At 41.3% G+C, this 19,040-nt stretch overlaps 1 protein-coding gene across 3 annotated transcripts; it reads left to right on the forward strand.

Moving 5' to 3' along the window:
- Positions 1-865: 865 nt before the first annotated feature.
- Positions 866-13,851, forward strand: si:ch211-212k18.8 (uncharacterized protein LOC100001422 homolog). 3 transcript variants are annotated; one of them, XM_060934370.1, is made up of 9 exons: positions 944-1,019; positions 1,969-2,052; positions 2,151-2,218; positions 7,026-7,162; positions 7,282-7,404; positions 7,519-7,572; positions 7,693-7,851; positions 11,136-11,258; positions 11,365-13,851. In XM_060934370.1, the coding sequence occupies exons 4-9, from the start codon at positions 7,037-7,039 to the stop codon at positions 11,425-11,427; spliced, it is 648 nt and encodes a 215-aa protein (XP_060790353.1). In that variant the 5' UTR covers positions 944-1,019; positions 1,969-2,052; positions 2,151-2,218; positions 7,026-7,036; the 3' UTR covers positions 11,428-13,851. The 3 variants fall into 3 exon arrangements, with proteins under 3 accessions (XP_060790337.1, XP_060790344.1, XP_060790353.1); XM_060934354.1 differs by lacking the exon at positions 1,969-2,052 and having other exon boundaries at positions 866-1,019; XM_060934361.1 differs by lacking the exons at positions 1,969-2,052; positions 2,151-2,218 and having other exon boundaries at positions 931-1,019.
- The last annotated feature ends 5,189 nt before the right edge of the window (positions 13,852-19,040 follow it).

Raw genomic sequence — 19,040 nt, forward strand, 5'->3', positions numbered from 1 at the left:
ATGCTGCCTTATTTAAATCAATTTTTTTTCTCTTTCCTGAGTAGTCTTCTACCTTGTCCATGTGATCTTTTTTGCAAACTGTAGGTGGGCAGTGATCTGTTTTGGAGAGCAGTAGCTTTCCCCTTGCAACCCTGCCATACACATTGGTCAGTGTTGTTCTAAAAGTAGACTTGTGCTCATTAGCCAATATGAGTGGGGCCTCTAGTTGCTTAGAAGTTACCCTGGGTTCCTTTGTGACCTGGCAGACTATTACACACCTTGCTCTTGGAGTGAACTTCTGTTGGTTGACCACTCCTGGAGAAGATAGCACTACTTTTGAATTTCCTTCATCTGTCTGAATATGGATTGTTCTATTGAGTTCAAACTCTCTCTCAATGGGTTTGTAACACTTCAGCCTGATCAGCAACAACTCCTTTTTCTGAGGTCCTCAAAATCGCCCTTGTTCATTGGATCCTTTTCCTACTTTTATATAAAATCAAATCTCATTGGGTTCTCTATCTACTTTTAGGAGCCGTGTGAAAAATGTTTTGGGGCGGTCATAGAGGAATTCCTAAAAGGTTCATGAACTGCTAAACTAAACATTGTAAGGAACCTACAATTTTTGTTTTTATTCACTTGGAAGATATTTTTTATGAAGTGTTTAAACATAACCTGAACATGTAGGGCAGATCCAACACTTTGTGGCAGCCCTGGGATTTGAGATTAAAATAAAGTTAATCACTCCTAATGCACAATTGTGACATTTCATCCCTGTTTTAAGTAGCAATTTATAGCAACATAGTTGTTTTGAGCACTGCAGCTGTGCAGCTCACTCCAGATGTTTTTTTGGGGTCAAATTTCTCTGCATGGGGTGGAACTAAGTAACAGCGAATCAGAAAACGAGCAGAAATCTGCTACATGGGGACACATTCTTCTCTCTACAATAGTCTTTTTCTATATAAGGGATTTTTTTTCTATAATTTTTATACACTTCATTTTATACACTTCATTTTAGAGCACAGGATAAGCAAATATGGCAGGTAAGTTCTCAAACTTCAAGTAGTGGATTTTCTTTTTGCTAAAGTGTGGCAGGTTACATAAGGCTTTTACTTCAGTGAAGTTACACAAGACTGAACTTGCTGAAGTTTATTTCGGGTCGTTTTGTAATCAATAACTCTGCTGGAACAATTTTAATGCCCAGAATGTTGCATTAAAAATTGGACTTCAGTAATTGAGGTCTGAGCTGGTGTGGCGTGAGTTTATATAAACTGATTATCTGCGAAAGGGTATCTGTTTCTCTGTCCATAGTTGATGGCAAATGTTTGTATCCTCATGTGGTTTTTTTTTTTTTTTTTTTTATTGGAACACCGTAAATATCCATAAAGCTTACAAATAAGCCAAGAAATCCCTGAAGTTAAAATAGCAGATAGGGGTCCCTGTCTTAAAAAGCAGCCCCCCCCCCCCCAAAAAAAAAAAGTAATAAAGAGGAAAACGTATTCTGAATAGAAGTTTTGATGACAGTAATGTTCTTCTTGAAATAGGCTACTGTGTGAAGGGTTTAAATGATGTTAAAATTATAGGTTTTTGTGATGTTTAAAAGATGCGTCATAATTCTAAATGATCTAGTTAGTGCAAAAACAAGACCGCTTATCACTCAAAGAACACCCTGTCCCTGGATGAAGCATGGTGGTGCTATTGTGCTATGGGGCTGCTGCTTTTCAGCTGGAACTGGGACACTATTCAAGTGCGAGTGAATCATGGCTAGCTCCACATACCAATTTTGGCACAAAACCTGCAGGCCTCTTTTAGACAGCTGAAGATTAAAAAAAATTTTGCCTTCCACCACGATAACTGAAAACACCAATCCAAATCAAAAAAGGAATGATAATGTTTTTGGTATGTCTCGGTCAGCTCAGTTCTAAATCCTACTGAAAATATTCAGTGTGTGAGAACCCTCACATTTTAATGATTTGGAGTATTTTTTGCAAGGTAAACTTGAAGAAAATTGACAAATCAAGATGTGCTACACAGACTCTCACCCAAAACAACAGAGCGCTGTATTGCAAACAAAAGGTGCTTTAATAAAGTATTTTTTTCCCCTTTAAAACAGTTCTAATTGTTTTTCCACACATACCATCCATCCATTATCTGTAACCGCTTATCCTGTGCAGGGTCACGGGCAAGCCTATCCCAGCTGACTATGGACGAAAGGCGGGGTACACCCTGGACAAGTCACCAGGTCATTGCAGGACCGACACATAGAGACAACCATTTACACTCACATTCACACCTATGGTCAATTTAGAGTCACCAGTTAACCTAACCTGCATGTCTTTGGACTGTGGGGGAAACCGGAGCACCCGGAGGAAACCCACGCGGACACGGGGAGAACATGCAAACTCCACACAGAAAGGCCCTCGCTGGGCTCGAACCCAGAACCACCTTGCTGTGTGGCAACAGTACTAACCGCTTACACCACTGTGCCACATATATCTCAAACTTAGGTTTGGGAAAAAGATGTGACATGATTTATTTTGGCTTCATTTTTCTTTGACATAACCTGTGATTGTAACATGGGTGTGTGGATGCTTTATATCCACAATATGCTTGATAAATATATAATGTCAGATAGTATAATTGTAATTTTCACTCTCTCCTCTTAAGTATAGTGGATATAAAGTGTACACACCTGTTAAAATGATAGGTTTTTCTGATGTAAAAAAAAATGAGACCACGATAAATAATTTCAAAACTTTTCCCACCTTTAATGTGACCTATAATCTGTACAATTCAATTGAAAAACAAATCCGTTAGGGGGAAAAACAAAAAATAAAAAATGTACAATAAGCTGGTTGCGTAAGTGTGTGCACCCTTAAACTAATAGTTTGTTGAAGCACCTTTTGATTTCATTACAGCATTCAGTCTTTTTGGTTTCACACCTGCCATCAATTAAAATGACTCTGATTAACCCCAGATAAAGTTCAGACATTTACTCAGTTGCATCCTCCAGCAAAAGCCAGGGTTCGCAGAGAGCTTACAAAGCATCACAGGGATCTCATTGTTGAAAGGTATCAGTCAGGAGAAGGGGACAAAAACATTTCCACAGCATTAGATATACCATGGAGCACAGTGAAGACAGTCATCAAGAAGTGGAGAAAATATGGGACAACAGTGACATTACCGAGAACTGGACGTCCCTCCAAAATTGATGAAAAGACGAGACGAAAACTGGTCAGGGAGGCTGCCGAGAGGCCGACAGCAACACTGAAGGAGCTGCAGGAATTTCTGGCAAATACTGGTTGTGTACTACATGTGACAACAATCTCCCGTATTCTCTATATGTCTGGACTATGAGGTAGGGTCAAAGAAAAACATCCAGGCCCGACTAAATTTTGCAAAAAAAAAAAACCCCAAAAAACATCAACTCTCCCAAAAGCATGTGGGAAAATGTGTTATGGTCTGATGAAACTAAGGTTGAACTTTTTGGCCACAATTCCAAAAGGTATGTTTGGCGCAAAAACAATGCTGTGCAACACCAAAAGAACCCCATACCCACGGTGAAGCATGGTGGTGGCAGCATCATGTTTTGGGGTTGTTTTTCTTCAGCTGGAACAGGGGCTTTAGTCAAGGTAGAGGGAATTATGAACAGTTCTAAATACCAGTCAATTTTGGCCCAAAACCTTCAGGTGTCTGCTAGAAAGCTGAAGACGAAGAGGAATTTCCTCTTTCAGCATGACAATGACCCCAAAAAAGTTTTGGAATGGCCCAGCCAGAGCCCAGACCTAAATCCAATTGAAAATCTGTGGGGGGACCTGAAGAGGGCTGTGCACAACAGATGCCCTCGCAATCTGACAGATTTGGAGCGCTTTTGCAAGGAAGAGTGGGCAAATATTGCCAAGTCTAGATGTGGCAGGCTGATAGACTCCGACCCAAAAAGACTGAATGCTGTAATTCAATCAAAAGGTGTTTCAACAAACTATTAGTTTAAGGGTGTGCACACTTATGCAACCAGCTTATTAATTTATGTTTTTCTCCCAAACAGATTTGTTTGTTCTTCAATTGAATTGTAGAGGTTATACAGTAGGTCACATTAAAGGTGGGAAAAGTTTTGAAATTATTTATCGTAGTCTCATTTTTTTTACATCAGAAAAACCTATCATTTTAACGGAGTGTATATACTTTTTATATCCACTGTATGATCATCAAAGGACTTTTCCAAAAGTCAGCATGGGCAGTTTCTGCTACTTTTGCCAAAAAAACAAAACGAGAAACAAACAAACAGCTAAGCTGCTACTTGAAGAAGGAGGTGACAGCTGGTTAGATTTATAAACAACAAATTTAAAAAACAATCAAACAGAACTTAATACTTTACAATTTATTTACATCCATCCATCCATTATCTCTAGCCAGTGTCCTACAGGGTCGCAGGCAAGCTGGAGCCTATCCCAGCTGACTATGGGTGAGAGGCGGGGTACACCCTGGACAAGTCGCCAGGTCATCGCAGGGCTGACACACAGAGACAAGCAGCCATTCACACTCACACCAATTAGCCTAACCTGCATGTCTTTGGACTGTGGGGGAAAATGGAGCACCCGGAGGAAACCCACGCAGACACGGGGAGAACATACAAACTCCACACAGAAAGGCCCTCATCGGCTCGAACCCAGGACCTTCTTGTGTGAGGCGACAGTGCTAACCACTACACCACCGTGCCGCCGCAATTTATTCACAATACTTACAAATTACAAAGATAAAATAAGATTTACTAGTGTGTAAAATTGTTTAGGATTAGGCCACTCAACTAACCAGTGCTGCAGCTCCATGTGATTTTCATGTTTGTCTATGTGAAACCCATCCTCCCACACTCCCATTCACCCCCAGAGATGCACAGTATTCAGTAGGAGCAAATGTTAAAAGCCTGGTGTCTAATGAGCATTAATCTTCCATCCCATTGAAACCCATTGATCCTCATTTACGAAACAAACGTATGATAGGAAACTGGGTGTACAGTCATTTTCACGCAAAGCTTGGCATTTATCAACGTGAACGTGAGTGAAGTCTATGATCACATCTCACGTCAAGTCTCAATTAACGTACGCAAGTTTTTGAGTCAGCACGGACATGTGGTGCAGCATAGTAAATCTGGCTGAGTGGTGAATTCTTATTAGACCATATATTCTGAGTGGGATCTAAGCATATACAACCACATATTAATCACTTAAAAATATGTAGCGTATGGCAAAATATTATATTTTCTAAAGGCCTACATTGACTATGTATCATATTCCTAACATAGGCTAAATGAATATTTTCAAATTGTTTGCAACTAACTGGGTTAATAGTTTTTTTTTTTTGCATAGGATTAATTTCTCTTTCATTTTGAGATAGCTGATTTGTTAGGCTAGGCTACTGGTAACATAATTACAAATAAAACTAAGCTATTAAAAGCTATGGGTAGGCTAACCGATTTGCAGTGCAATAGGTTTAATGCTTATTCAGTCATTTATTTAAGCATGAGTTTCGCCAGTCTTCAAATCTTGACAATGGCACATCTGGCTCTATTAGAAGAACTCTACAAGTCTGTAAGATGCAACATGGTTTTTCAGGAGCACAGGGATTTTTGATATGGAGAGCAATGAAGTCGCTTTCAACTCAAAAGGCATCCATGGTGGTGGTGTGGCAGCACAGGGGCGGAGGACAAGCTCGCTCGATTGCTGTCTGTCTCTCTCTCACACACACACACACAGCTCGCAACTGTCTGGCTCTGTCGGGCTCCAGGCTAGTTTGTCTAGCCAAAGGCTGAACACCACTGGTGCCTGGCTCTGACTGATTGAAACATCATTAAAATTAGGAAATAAAAAAACTTTTTTAAAAGTAAAGATTGCAGTTAGAGGGCGGCACGGTGGCGTAGTGGTTAGCACTGTCGCCTCACGGCAAGAAGGTCCGGGTTCGAGCCCCGTGGCCGGCGAGGGCCTTTCTGTGCGGAGTTCGCATGTTCTCCCCGTGTCCGCGTGGGTTTCCCCCGGGTGCTCCGGTTTCCCCCACAGTCCAAAGACATGCAGGTTAGGTTAACTGGTGACTCTAAGGCCAAGTTTACATTAGACCGTATCTGTCTCGTTTTCTTCGCGGATGCACTATCCGTTTACATTAAGCCGCCTGGAAACGCCGGGAAACGGGAATCCGCCAGCGTCCACGTATTCAATCCAGATCGTGTCAGCTCCGGTGCTGTGTAAACATTGAAATACGCGGCTACGCTGTGCTGAGCTCTAGCTGGTGTCGTCATTAGACAACGTCACTGTGACATCCACCTTCCTGATTCGCTGGCGTTGGTCATGTGACGCGACTGCTGAAAAACGGCGCGGACTTCCGCCTTGTATCACCTTTCATTAAAGAGTATAAAAGTATGAAAATACTGCAAATACTGATGCAAATACTGCCCATTTTGTACTTATGATTGTCTTTAGGCTTGCCATCCTTCCACTTGCAAGTGGTAAGTGATATGCGCTGGGATCACACACACAGCGGCTCAGTCCCGAATCACTGCTTGTGCACTTCACTCGCGCGCTCTGTGAGCTGCGCAAGGCCGGAGTGCGCACCCTCCAGAGGGCACTCGCTGTTCAGGGCGGAGTGATTTGGAGCGCAGGATGCCTGCGGAGCCGAGCGTATCCGTGTATTGGTGTTGCTGTGTGCACGCAAATCGTGCATTGGCGTTGCTGTGTGCACACTAATCGTTTTAAAAACGTTAATCTGATGATCCGCTGATACGGTCTCATGTAAACCCCACCTAAATTGACCGTAGGTGTGAATGTGAGTGTGAATGGTTGTCTGTGTCTATGTGTCGGCCCTGTGATGGCCTGGCGACTTGTCCAGGGTGTACCCCGCCTTTCGCCCGTAGTCAGCTGGGATAGGCTCCAGCTTGCCTGCGACCCTGTAGAACAGGATAAAGCGGCTACAGATAACGAGAGAGAGATTGCAGTTAGATTCTCACAGTACTTCTACCTGGACACTGTGCTGCTGACTTCTGTCACTAATTTTATGTTTTGCAGAAGAAGGTGAGATGGAGAGTGTTACTGCTAATGCCCTCAACACAGGGGGTGAAACAGGAGCACTAGTGGACGTCACGTTTCAGAAAAATCCCTATCAAACCCAGAAGTACCTGGAGGCAGAACCAAAAGCTTTAGGGGTGTGTAGATAAAACCAAAAACCTTCCACCACTTTAAGCACACAAATATTGCTCACCATGTTTTGAAATGAGTGGTTCTTTGCAGATTCAAAACTCTTCTTTTTCTTTTTTTTTGGCAGGTAACACAAATTATGCTGAGTGTCTTTCTTTTGAGTAGCATATATTTGCATTGGAGTAAACGTTCACCGATAGACAGTGCAATCTCCACTTCAGTCATCATCAGTGCTATCTTTTCTTCATTTGTAAGCATTAATATGTTAAATTTTTTGATTCTACTTTATTATTGTAAATGATTCTTTACTCATTTTAATTCTAACGTAGTGTCTGATGGGATGCATTTGCTTTTCATACTGCAGAGCATAATAGCTGGTAGTGTGGCAATAGCAGCACAGAATCTTCACCCTCCTACAGTGAGAAAAATAACCTGATTTTCACCTGACATACACCTTTACATATTACATACAGTATTACAATTACTCCATAATATACAGTTATTTGATATAAATACATTTTCTCTTACTTTCTTACAGCTGAAGGCCTGCATGGGGATGCAGGTTGTGGCATGTGTGTTGTCAGTGATCTGCTTTTTCATCACCTCGAGTCTATTGCTAGAATATTCTGTGTTTTATTCCTGCTGGTTCGACCACCACAATGAAACATCACAAATGAGCATGTGTAGGAGACTGTCGGTAAGACAGCTTTTATAGCCCAGGATCATAAAATAAAGCCGAAGATAAATAAAATCTTAATAAATAGTATACGTGTCTGAATCCTGAAATGAATATAATTTGTTTTGTTTTGAAAGTGGAATACAGTGGTGCTTGAAAGTTTGTGAACCCTTTAGAATTTTCTATATTCCTGCATAAATATGACCTAAAACAACATCAGATTTTCACACAAGTCCTAAAAGTAGATAAAGAGAACCCAGTTAAACAAATGAGACAAAAAATATTATACTTGGTCATTTATTTATTGAGGAAAATGACCCAATATTACATATCTTTGAGTGGCAAAAGTATGTGAACATTTGCTTTCAGTATCTGGTGTGACCTCCTTGTGCAGCAATAACTGCAACTAAACGTTTCCGGTAACTGTTGATCAGTCCTGCACACCGGCTTGGAGGAATTTTAGCCCATTCCTCCGTACAGAACAGCTTCAACTCTGGGATGTTGGTGGGTTTCCTCACATGAACTGCTCGCTTCAGGTCCTTCCACAACATTTCGATTGGATTAAGGTCAGGACTTTGACTTGGCCATTCCAAAACATTAACTTTATTCTTCTTTAACCATTCTTTGGTAGAACGGCTTGTGTGCTTAGGGTCGTTGTCTTGCTGCATGACCCACCTTCTCTTGCGATTCAGTTCATGGATAGATGTCCTGACATTTTCCTTTAGAATTCACTGGTATAATTCAGAATTCATTGTTCCATTAATGATGGCAAGCCGTCCTGGCCCAGATGCAGCAAAACAGGCCCAAACCATGATACTACCACCACCATGTTTCACAGATGGGATAAGGTTCTTATTCTGGAATGCAGTGTTTTCCTTTCTCCAAACATAATGCTTCTCGTTTAAACCAAAAAGTTCTATTTTGGTCTCATCCGTCCACAAAACATTTTTCCAATAGCCTTCTGGCTTGTCCACGTGATCTTTAGCAAACTGAAGATGAGCAGCAATGTTCTTTTTGGAGAGCAGTGTCTTTCTCTTTGCAACCCTGCTATGCACACCGTTGTTGTTCAGTGTTCTTCTGATGGTGGACTCATGAACATTAGCCAATGTGAGAGAGGCCTTCCGTTGTTTAGAAGTTACCCTGGGGTCCTTTGTAACCTTGCCGACTATTACATGCCTTGCTCTTGGGAGTGATCTTTGTTGGTTGACCACTCCTGGGGAGGGTAACAATGGTCTTGAATTTCCTCCATTTGTACACAATCTGTCTGGCTGTGGATTGGTGGAGTCCAAACTCTTTAGAGATGGTTTTGTAACCTTTTCCAGCCTGATGAGCATCAACAACACTTTTTCTGAGGCCCTCAGAAATCTCCTGTGTTCGTGCCATGATACACTTCCACAAACATGTGTTGTGAAGGTCAGACTTTGATAGATCCCTGTTCTTTAAATAAAACAGGGTGCCCACTCACACCTGATTGTCATCCCATTGATTGAAAACACCTGACTCTAATTTCACCTTCAAATTAACTGCTAATCCTAGAGGTTCACATACTTTTGCCACTCACAGATATGTAATATTGGATCATTTTCCTCAATAAATAAATGACCAAGTATAATATTTTCATCTTATTTGTTTAACTGGGTTCTCTTTATCTACTTTTAGGACTTGTGTGAAAATCTGATGATGGTTTAGGTCATACAGTGCCTTGCAAAAGTATTCATATCCCTTGAACTTTTTCACATTTTTCCACCTTACAACCACGAACTTAAAAGTTTTTTATTGAGATTTTATGTGATAGACCAACACAGAGTAGCACATAATTGTGAAGTGAAATGAAAATGATAAATGGTCTTCAAAATTTTCAACAAATAAAAATCTGAAAAATGTGGTGTGCATTAGTATTCAGCCCCCTGTACTCTGATACCTCTAAATACAATCCAGTGCAATCAATTGCCTTCAGAAGTCATCTAATTAGTTAATAGAGTCCTACTGTGTGTAATTTACTCTCAGCATAAATACACTTGTTCTGTGAAGGCCTCAGTGGTTTGTTAGAGAACACTGAAGAACAAACAGCATCATGAAGACCAAAGAACTCACCAGACAGGTCAGGGATAAAGTTCTGGAGAAGTTTAAAGCAGGGTTAGGTTATAAAAAAATATCCCAAGCTCTGAACATCTCAAGAAGCACTGTTCAATCCATCATTCAAAAATGGAAAAAGTATGGCACAACTGCAAACCTACCAAGACATGGCCGTCCACCTAAACTGACAGAGCGAGCAAGGAGAGCACTGGTCAGAGAAGCAGCCAAGAGGCCCATGATCACTCTGGAGGAGCTGCAGAAATCCACAGCTCAGGTGGGAGAATCTGTGCACAGGACAACTATAAATCGTACACTCCACAAATCTGGCCTTTTTGGAAGAGTGGCAAGAAGAAAGCCATTGTTGAAAGACAGGCATAAGAAGCCATGTAGGGGACACAGCAAACATGTGGAAGAAGGTGCTTTGGTCAGATGAGACCAAAGTTGAACTTTTTGGCCTAAATGCAATTGATTGCACTGGATTGTATTTAGAGGTATCAGAGTACAGGGGGCTGAATACTAATGCACACCACATTTTTCAGATTTTTATTTGTTGAAAATTTTGAAGACCATTTATCATTTTCATTTCACTTCACAATTATGTGCTACTCTGTGTTGGTCTATCACATAAAATCTCAATAAAAAACTTTTAAGTTCGTGGTTGTAAGGTGGAAAAATGTGAAAAAGTTCAAGGGGTATGAATACTTTTTCAAGGCACTGTATTCATGCAGAAATACAGAAAATTCTAAAGGGTTCACGAACTTTCAAGCAGCACTGTACGTAAGGTATTAATAAAGAAAACAACGTTCAGGCTCATCTCATCTCATCATCTCTAGCCGCTTTATCCTGTTCTACAGGGTCGCAGGCAAGCTGGAGCCTATCCCAGCTGACTATGGGCGAGAGGCGGGGTACACCCTGGACAAGTCGCCAGGTCATCACAGGGCTGACACATAGACACAGACAACCATTCACACTCACATTCACACCTACGGCCAATTTAGAGTCACCAGTTAACCTAACCTGCATGTCTTTAGACTGTGGGGGAAACCGGAGCACCCGGAGGAAACCCACACGTACACAGGGAGAACATGCAAACTCTGCACAGAAAGGCCCTCATCAGCCACGGGGCTCGAACCCGGACCTTCTTGCTGTGAGGCGACAGCGCTAACCACTACACCACCGTGCCGCCCACATTCAGGCTCATATTTTTAAATTATTCTCCTTACTCACAGGCCATCTATCAGCATACGAAGGGAATAGAGCTCCTCATGCATGTGATTCAGATTGCTCTCTCTGTCACCTTGGCTGTTTTCTGCTGCAAAGTCATCCATTGCTGCTCACCAAGGACCAATGTGGTAAGAACTCAGAAATGCCACTTCTATTATACCAAACTTAATAAGAGCTCAACGTCAGTGTCCCTCTGTACTAAGTTCACTTCTGCTGTTTTTTTTTACCTTCCAGCCTGTTATTGTGGTGAACACCGCCCCCAGATCCACAGTGATGCCAGAGTCACAACCCATTTAACTAAAGTTTTGTTTTACACACATGCGTTATAAATGTATTTTTAATACTCATATATACACAGCCTACAGTATACAACCTAAGTTAGATTTGTTACATGTATACAGCCTACAGTATACAACCTGAGTTACATGATAATATGATAAACTGTTAAAATAACCTCACTAGAATTCAATGAGTATAATTAACAGTTATTCCACGAAATCGAGCCGTACATGAGCTGATAGCCGACGAGTTGGCTATAAGCCATGTATGATGAGATTGAGTGGAATAACTTTTTTTATTCTATCCACATTCATTGGATTTTGAGAAACAGAGCATTTTTATCTCTCATCTCATTATCTCTAGCCGCTTTATCCTGTTCTGCAGGGTCGCAGGCAAGCTGGAGCCTATCCCAGCTGACTATGAGCGAGAGGTGGGGTACACCCTGGACAAGTTGCCAGGTCATCACAGGGCTGACACATAGACACAGACAACCATTCACACTCACATTCACACCTACGGTCAATTGAGGCCCAATCCCAATTCTAATTTCTACCCCTTCCCCTCCGCCTTCCCCTCCGCCTTCCCCTTGGCCCTTCCCCTTGAAACTGAGCTACAAGGGATAGGGCTTGAAATTCAACCCTTACGTATTGGGATAGCCCTTCAACGATCGCATACGTCATCGCGTACCTCCGTCAGCGTTTACGTTAGCAAAACGCAACGCGTCATTGGCTGCGACCAGCCGCTACAGTCAGAGCCAGAAATCTCTGCTGGCAGGGTGTGATTTGTTAACTAACACTACTGAATGGGATATCTTTGGCGCTTCGTGCACCACATCCGACAGAATGAGGTGTCAGAACACTCATGTAAACAATAAAAGCGAGAATAACAGAACAAAACGTACGCAGTAAAGCAACCGAAAACAATACTCACTCCCAAAGCTTTTTAGCAGCAGCTTGGATTTCAGAAATCGCTGCTCATTCTCAGCTCGAAAGCGAATCAAGCGGCGTGTTTCCTCTGGATAACAACTTAAAACACGTAAATAATGGAGAAAATACATTTATGACAATCTTTCGCCGCGGGAACCGCCATCTTTCTGAAATCCGCATGAAATCTCGCTGAAATCCGCATGGCATTGTGGGAAATCACTCAAACCCCTTCGTTCGGAGTCTGCTCCAGGAAAATCTCCGTTTGGAGGGGTACAGAAGCCCTATGCCTTCCCCTACCCCTCCGCGTTAACTGGGATTGGGATGCCCCTACCCCTTCACGTGAACGCGCAAAATGGAGGGGAAGGGCCAAGGGGTTGGTCCAAGGGGTGAAATGGGATTCGGCCTTAGAGTCACCAGTTAACCTAACCTGCATGTCTTTGGACTGTGGGGGAAACCAGAGCACCCGGAGGAAACCCACGCGGACACGGGGAGAACATGCAAACTCCGCACAGAAAGGCCCTCGCTTATTTTTTGCAAATTTGATAAATAAAAACTTTTTACAAAACATCCAACAAAATAATTTCTGCTTAGAATATAAACAAACCGGCGAAATGACGGGAGCAATTTGTGAAAAATGTTATAATAATTCTTGAAAAATAAAAAATATACATTCTTACCAACAAATACTTTTATTCCATATTTTGCTGCTTTTTTTTGGGGGGGGGGGTCTTCTTCCTCTTTTGGGTTTTTTTCTTTTCTTTTCTTTTTGCCAGTTGGCAAACCAACTTAAAGGTGCATTACTGCTACTGACTGGGCTGGAGTGTGGAACAGAAGACTGGGGGGGGGGGCTATATTCTTTTAGCTATTTCTGTTTCTTTTAAATACTTGATGATAATTTTTGAGTTTTGTTTTCAAGTAGAGTTTTTATTTCGTCCTTGGTTGGTTCAGCAACACACTCTGCCATTTTGTTTTTGCTATTCATGGTATATGAGCTGATAGCCTAGTAGGAGAGTAGCTAATCAGAGAGCATGATTGCTCATATCCAGTAAATGTGGATAGAATAATTTCTTTTCCAGGTCCAGATTATATTTTGTGTCATTTATGTATCCTTAGGAAATACAGAGTCGCTTCTATCATGTTTCGGAAACCTATGAAAGGTTTTGATGTTTGTATATACCTTCAAATGATGTTTGCTCTCTGGACCAGAACTTTTTGTCAGTAATGATTCTCGGTGTAAGACTGTAACTTGGAAGAAAAAAAAGGGATTTTAGGGGTTTATTGTATGATTAATAAACATTAGATTGTGTGGAGGGGTGTTGGGAAATAATGCAGAAAAATTGACAGCATCTTATTGTCTTTTTTTTAAATATTAAACCTGATGGTGATCTCTATTTTTTTCCTTATGTGCAAATTTATATAAAGTCTAATTTAATGCTTGTGCTTATAATTAATTGTGCTTGTTTCTTGTGCTTGTAAAACTGTCTGATTAAAAATTTCCCAGTAGATGGAGATGTAACTGTTTTTACTGTCATGTTTTTTCTTTAATGAACAGAATCATATAGTAAGAAAATTTTTGTTATTGTTGTGTATCCTAAAAAGTCATGATCCACACTGTCTTTTTAAATAACTTAAATCTTGTACATAGACCAACCGCGTTTTTATTTGAATTAGGCCAACATTTTAAAGTTGTTTAGATTTACCATGAATTCATACCACAGCAGCATGCTGAATTACACTTAAAAAAAAAATCTAGTTCTTGAATAATTGCATTAGAATTGTATTAATTGATATTTCCAATATTGTTCTAAATGATTCCTAGTACTTTTATTGTTCTTCAAACATCATTGTTTCACACTTAACATTGCCCTTTTGTCCAGTCAGAACTAGAAAGATGCTTTAATTCAGCACCAAACTCATCCCAAACCTGGCGTTGAACAGATCCAACCCTAACTCTGTGGTAGCCCAGGGATTTGACCTTAAAGCCTTGAAGTAATACACAATTGTGTCTTATTGAGTTCACTGTATTTGCTGATTTTTCTTCTTTCAGCCTGTTGTTGTGGTGAATGCACCTCCAGGTCCATAGTGACGGCAGAGTCACAACCCATTTAACTAAAGTTTTGTTTTACACACATAAATTGGGGGCCAAGCAGCGAAGCTGCATAGGCACCCATTGTGTTTCTACATTTGCTTATTATTCATCTTCTTCTTCTGACTAAGGTGTCTATGGCAGCCCATATAACCATAAAAACCATGGTAAAAGGTTTTGAAATTGGGCGCACTGACAGGGACTGTCCCCTGATTCTTTTCACCAAATTTTGTGCTTGCATCTTGAGTGTTCTAGTGCCACCAGTGGGTCAAATTTGGAGGTGCATTTATGCATGTAACCTTTGAACCGCATGTCTGACTTCCATTGGATTCACTGGCTCAGGGCCATAGGGGCACCACTGATGACATTTTAACAGTCCATCATTGGCATGTCTAGGGCATTCAAACTTAGCGGTGCCCATCCCTCTCTGAGCTTGATCAATGGGCAATTTAGAGTAGCCAGTTAACCTAAGCTGCATATCTTTGGAGGAAACCCATGCAGTCATGGGGAGAACATGCAAACTCCACACAGAAAGGCCCTTGTCAGCCGCTGGGCTCAAACCCAGAACCTTCTTGCTGTGAGGTGACAGTGCTAACCACTACACCACTGTGCCACCTAGATTATACCAACAAGGCTTAAAAATTTTCACAGGGCACAAATTTTGTTCAATCTTCATGAAATTTGGCAAAGACAATCTCAAGACAAAGCCTCACAAAACTTATTTGTTGACTTTTTGATTTGTAAAAGTATTCATTGATGACAGCCAATCAAAATTGTAAGTGAAACTGCCAAACAGGATGTGAGGTTATATCGCAGCAACACTGTAGTATTAAAACCAAACTTGTGGCCCTTTTCCACTACCCTTTTTCAGCTCACTTCAGCTCACTTCAGCCCGACACGGCTCGCGTTTCGATTACCAAAAAACAGCACGACTCGGCTCGCTTCAGCCCTGCTTAGCCCCTAAAACTCGCACCGTTTTGGAGTGGGGCTGAAGCGAGCCAAAGCGAGCCGAGTGAGGCTGGGGGCGTGAGCAGACACTCCCCTGTGCACTGATTGGTGAGGAGGAGTGTCCTCACATGCCCACACACGCCCCGCGAGCACGCTGGGATCTGTAAACACCGCAAACCCGGAAGAAGAATAAATACGAATTACGAGAATTTCTGAAGCCTTATGTGCCTCGCCTCATCTATACGCTCTTGCCAGTATCTGTTGGCGTTGTCAACAAGCCACACACAGCACCAAGACCAGCAACACTAACGACTCCATGTCCTCCATGTTTATTGTTTACTATTCGGGTCGTGAGACTACCGCTTAAAAGCTCACTGATGTCACTGTTTGCGCCGCTTAACGACATCACGTGACGTCCACCCACTTTCGCTAACTCCACCCAATGTGTCCACCCACTTCCAGCCAGCACAGTTCAGCGCGGTTGTAGTCGAAATGCAACTCCAACAGCCCCGCTCAGCTCGACTCAGCTCGACTCAGCACGGCACGGCTCAGCCGCGTTTGTAGTGGAAAAGCGGCATTGGTATATGGACTTGTGACCCCATTTTGAGGAAGCTCAGAAATGTTTGTGTCATTTGGCCACTAGGGGGGGCTGCAATAAGAAAAAAAGAGTTGTGGCCAATAACTGTTGCTGTTTTTGTATTAAAAATATTGTGTTTGGTCATACCCTGGATGATACCAAGGCCAAGACCTCACAAGTGGTCATGTGCAGTCTCCATATTGGATTTGATCAAAAGGTTTAAAAAAAATTTCACAGGCCATACATTTTCATCACAGAGCACAAATGATCTTCGAATCAAGCTTAAAAATGTTATATATATATATATTTTTTTATTTACAAAAGTGTTTGTCCATCACAGCCAATTCAAATCAGTGGTGAGGCCGTCAAACAGGAAGTGAGGTCATATGTCAGCAATATATTGATCTATCAAAACCTAACTTGTTACATGGACTCAGGACCTGATTTTGAGGGTGAAGATTTTTTTTTTTTTGCTTGCGTTGAATACTGGAGGTGCTGCAATCAAGGAAAAAAAAGTTTTTTGGCTAATAATTGTTGATGTGTTTACCTTAAGAAAAAAAAAGCGTCTGTTGATACCATGGGTATCTAGCAACTTGTCCGTCCATCCATCAATCCATTATCTGTAGCCACTTATCCTGTCCTACAGGGTCGCAGGTAAGCTGGAGCCTATCCCACATAGACACAGAAAACCATTCTCACCTACGGTCAGTTTAGAGCCACCAATTAGCCTAGCCTGCATGCCTTTGGGGGAAATCAGAGCACCCAGACACAGGAAAAACATGCAAACTCCACACAGAAAGGCCTTCGTCGGCTGCTGGGCTCAAACCCAGGACCTTCTTGCTGTGAGGCGACAGCGCTAACCCCTACACCACCGTGCCGCCCCCTAGCAACTTGTCAAATCAACATAATTTATTCAGCCACCATATTGGCTTTTATATTTTTTCACAGGCCACAAAGTGTGCCCAATTTTCACCAAATTTGGCTGAGACAAATCAGACAAATGCCCATGAAATTTATCAGACAGATTTTTTTTTCTTTCATTTTCAAAACTGTTCCTCCATTACAGTCTATTGAATTTGGCAGTGAAGCCGCCAAACAGGAAGTATGTAAGCTCATATCTTGGCCAATCTTTGTTCACTTGAAATGAAACTTCCTGGGAGTGCATACATCCATGCTCTTGACTAAATGGCATGAGGTTTTCATGGCAATTATTCCCTGCTGAGTTGCTTGGCCTCCTCATCACTGCTTCCAGCTATATTTATAAATATACTCACATACAGTATTTGTTATACAGCATACAACCTGACCAGTTCTGATCAAGGAAGTCGAGGTGGAGGCTGTGGATTCCTACAAGTACCTCGGGCTGTGGCTGGACTGGACTTGCAACACCAAACACTTATACAGGAAGGGACAGAGCAGGCTATACTTCCTTAGGAGGCTGCGGTCCTTTAACATCTGCAGGAAACTCCTGTGGATGTTCTATCAGTCTGTGGTCGCCAGTGTCCTGTTTTACACCATGGTGTGCTGGGGGGGCAGCACATCCAAGAAGGACACATGCAGGCTGGACAAACTGATCAGGTGGGCCGGCTCTGCGGTCGGCAAGAAGCTGGACTCTCTGGTGACGGTGGCAGAGAAGAGATCTATGGACAAACTATTGAACATCATGGATGATGCCAGTCACCCTCTGCACACCACCATCAGCAACCAGAGGAGCCTGTTCAGTGACAGAATGCTCCTTCCCAAGTGCAGGACGAACAGACTCAAAAACTCCTTTGTCTCTCATGCCGTACAACTCCTCTCTGGGGGGGAGGAGGGGTAACAGGAGGACAGAGGACGGGAAGGAGCAGTAGCCTAGCCTAACAATAAGCAATACCGGACAATGTGCAATATAAAGTACAATATTTCTCCTGCTGCACCCCCCTTTCCCCCCTTCCTCTCTTCCCCATATCTTATTATTTTATATTTGTATATGTAAATACTTAATTTATTTTAATTTATCTAGAAGTTTTCTCTATTTCTTTTCTATGTTTATCTGTAATGATGCTGCTGGAATCTTAATTTCCTTGAGGGAACCTGCCCAAAGGGATCAATGAAGTTTTATCTAATCTAATCTAATCTAATCTAATCTAATCTAATCTAATCTAATCTAATCTAATCTAATCTAATCTAATCTAATCTTAAAAGGTCATGTGGTAACCTGTTAAACTTTAAAAGAAGATTTTTTTTCCATTAGTATTGTAATTTGTTTAGAAAAGGTCAAGATTATATTTTGTGCCATATTAAAACCACTTATCCTTACGAATATACAGAGTTGCTTCTGTCATGTTTCTGAACTGTATGAAAGGTGTTGATTTTTGTATTTACATTCAAATGATGATCAAATCTGATTTCACAAGAATAATTCTCTGTGTAAGGCTGTACATGGGATGAAAAGTATTTTAGGGATTTATGGTATGATAAACAGAGTGTGTGGAAGAGGGGTGTTGGGAAATAATGCAGCAAAACTGAACGCACCTTATTTTTAAAAAATTTTAAACTGGATGGTGATCTCTTTTTTCATTATGTGCAAATCTACATAAAGTCTAATTTAGCTTGAAGAAATTGTACTTGTGCTTGTAAAGCTGTCTTTTTAGTATATGCTCAGTATATGGCGATGTATTTTTGTTTCGTATCTATAAGAAAGTATAAAGGGAATATTGTATGAACTGATTGTTGTTGTGTATTTTAAAAAAATAATGATCCACAATGTCTTTGTAATTAACTTTAAATCTTCTACATAGACCAAATGTGTTCCTTATTAGAATTAGGCCAACATTTCTTTTCAAAAATATTTGGATTTGCCATTAATTCACACTACAGCAGGCTATTTGCTGAATTTACATTTAAGAAGTCATTGCATGCTCATGCCAACTGCAAAACTTAACACACACACACACACACACACACACACACAAAGATAATTGTTATTTTTTATTCATTTGGAAGATGCTTTTGAAACCTGATGTTGAACAGATCCAACCCTGACTTTGCCGCAGCCTGGGATTTGATCTTAAAACCTTAAAATAAAATCACTCCTAATGCACTGAGACTTATT

The sequence above is a fragment of the Neoarius graeffei genome, chromosome 1, assembly GCF_027579695.1.
Source record: "Neoarius graeffei isolate fNeoGra1 chromosome 1, fNeoGra1.pri, whole genome shotgun sequence".
NCBI classification, from domain to species: Eukaryota; Metazoa; Chordata; class Actinopteri; order Siluriformes; family Ariidae; genus Neoarius; species Neoarius graeffei.

Coding starts and splice junctions, on each gene's coding strand:
- si:ch211-212k18.8 (XM_060934354.1), top strand. CDS start 898: ATGGGGACACATTCTTCTCTCTACAATAGTCTTTTTCTATATAAGGGA. Junction 1,020..2,150: donor AGGATAAGCAAATATGGCAG/GTAAGTTCTCAA, acceptor TATCCTGTGCAG/GGTCACGGGCAAGCCTATCC. Junction 7,852..11,135: donor GCATGTGTAGGAGACTGTCG/GTAAGACAGCTT, acceptor CCTTACTCACAG/GCCATCTATCAGCATACGAA.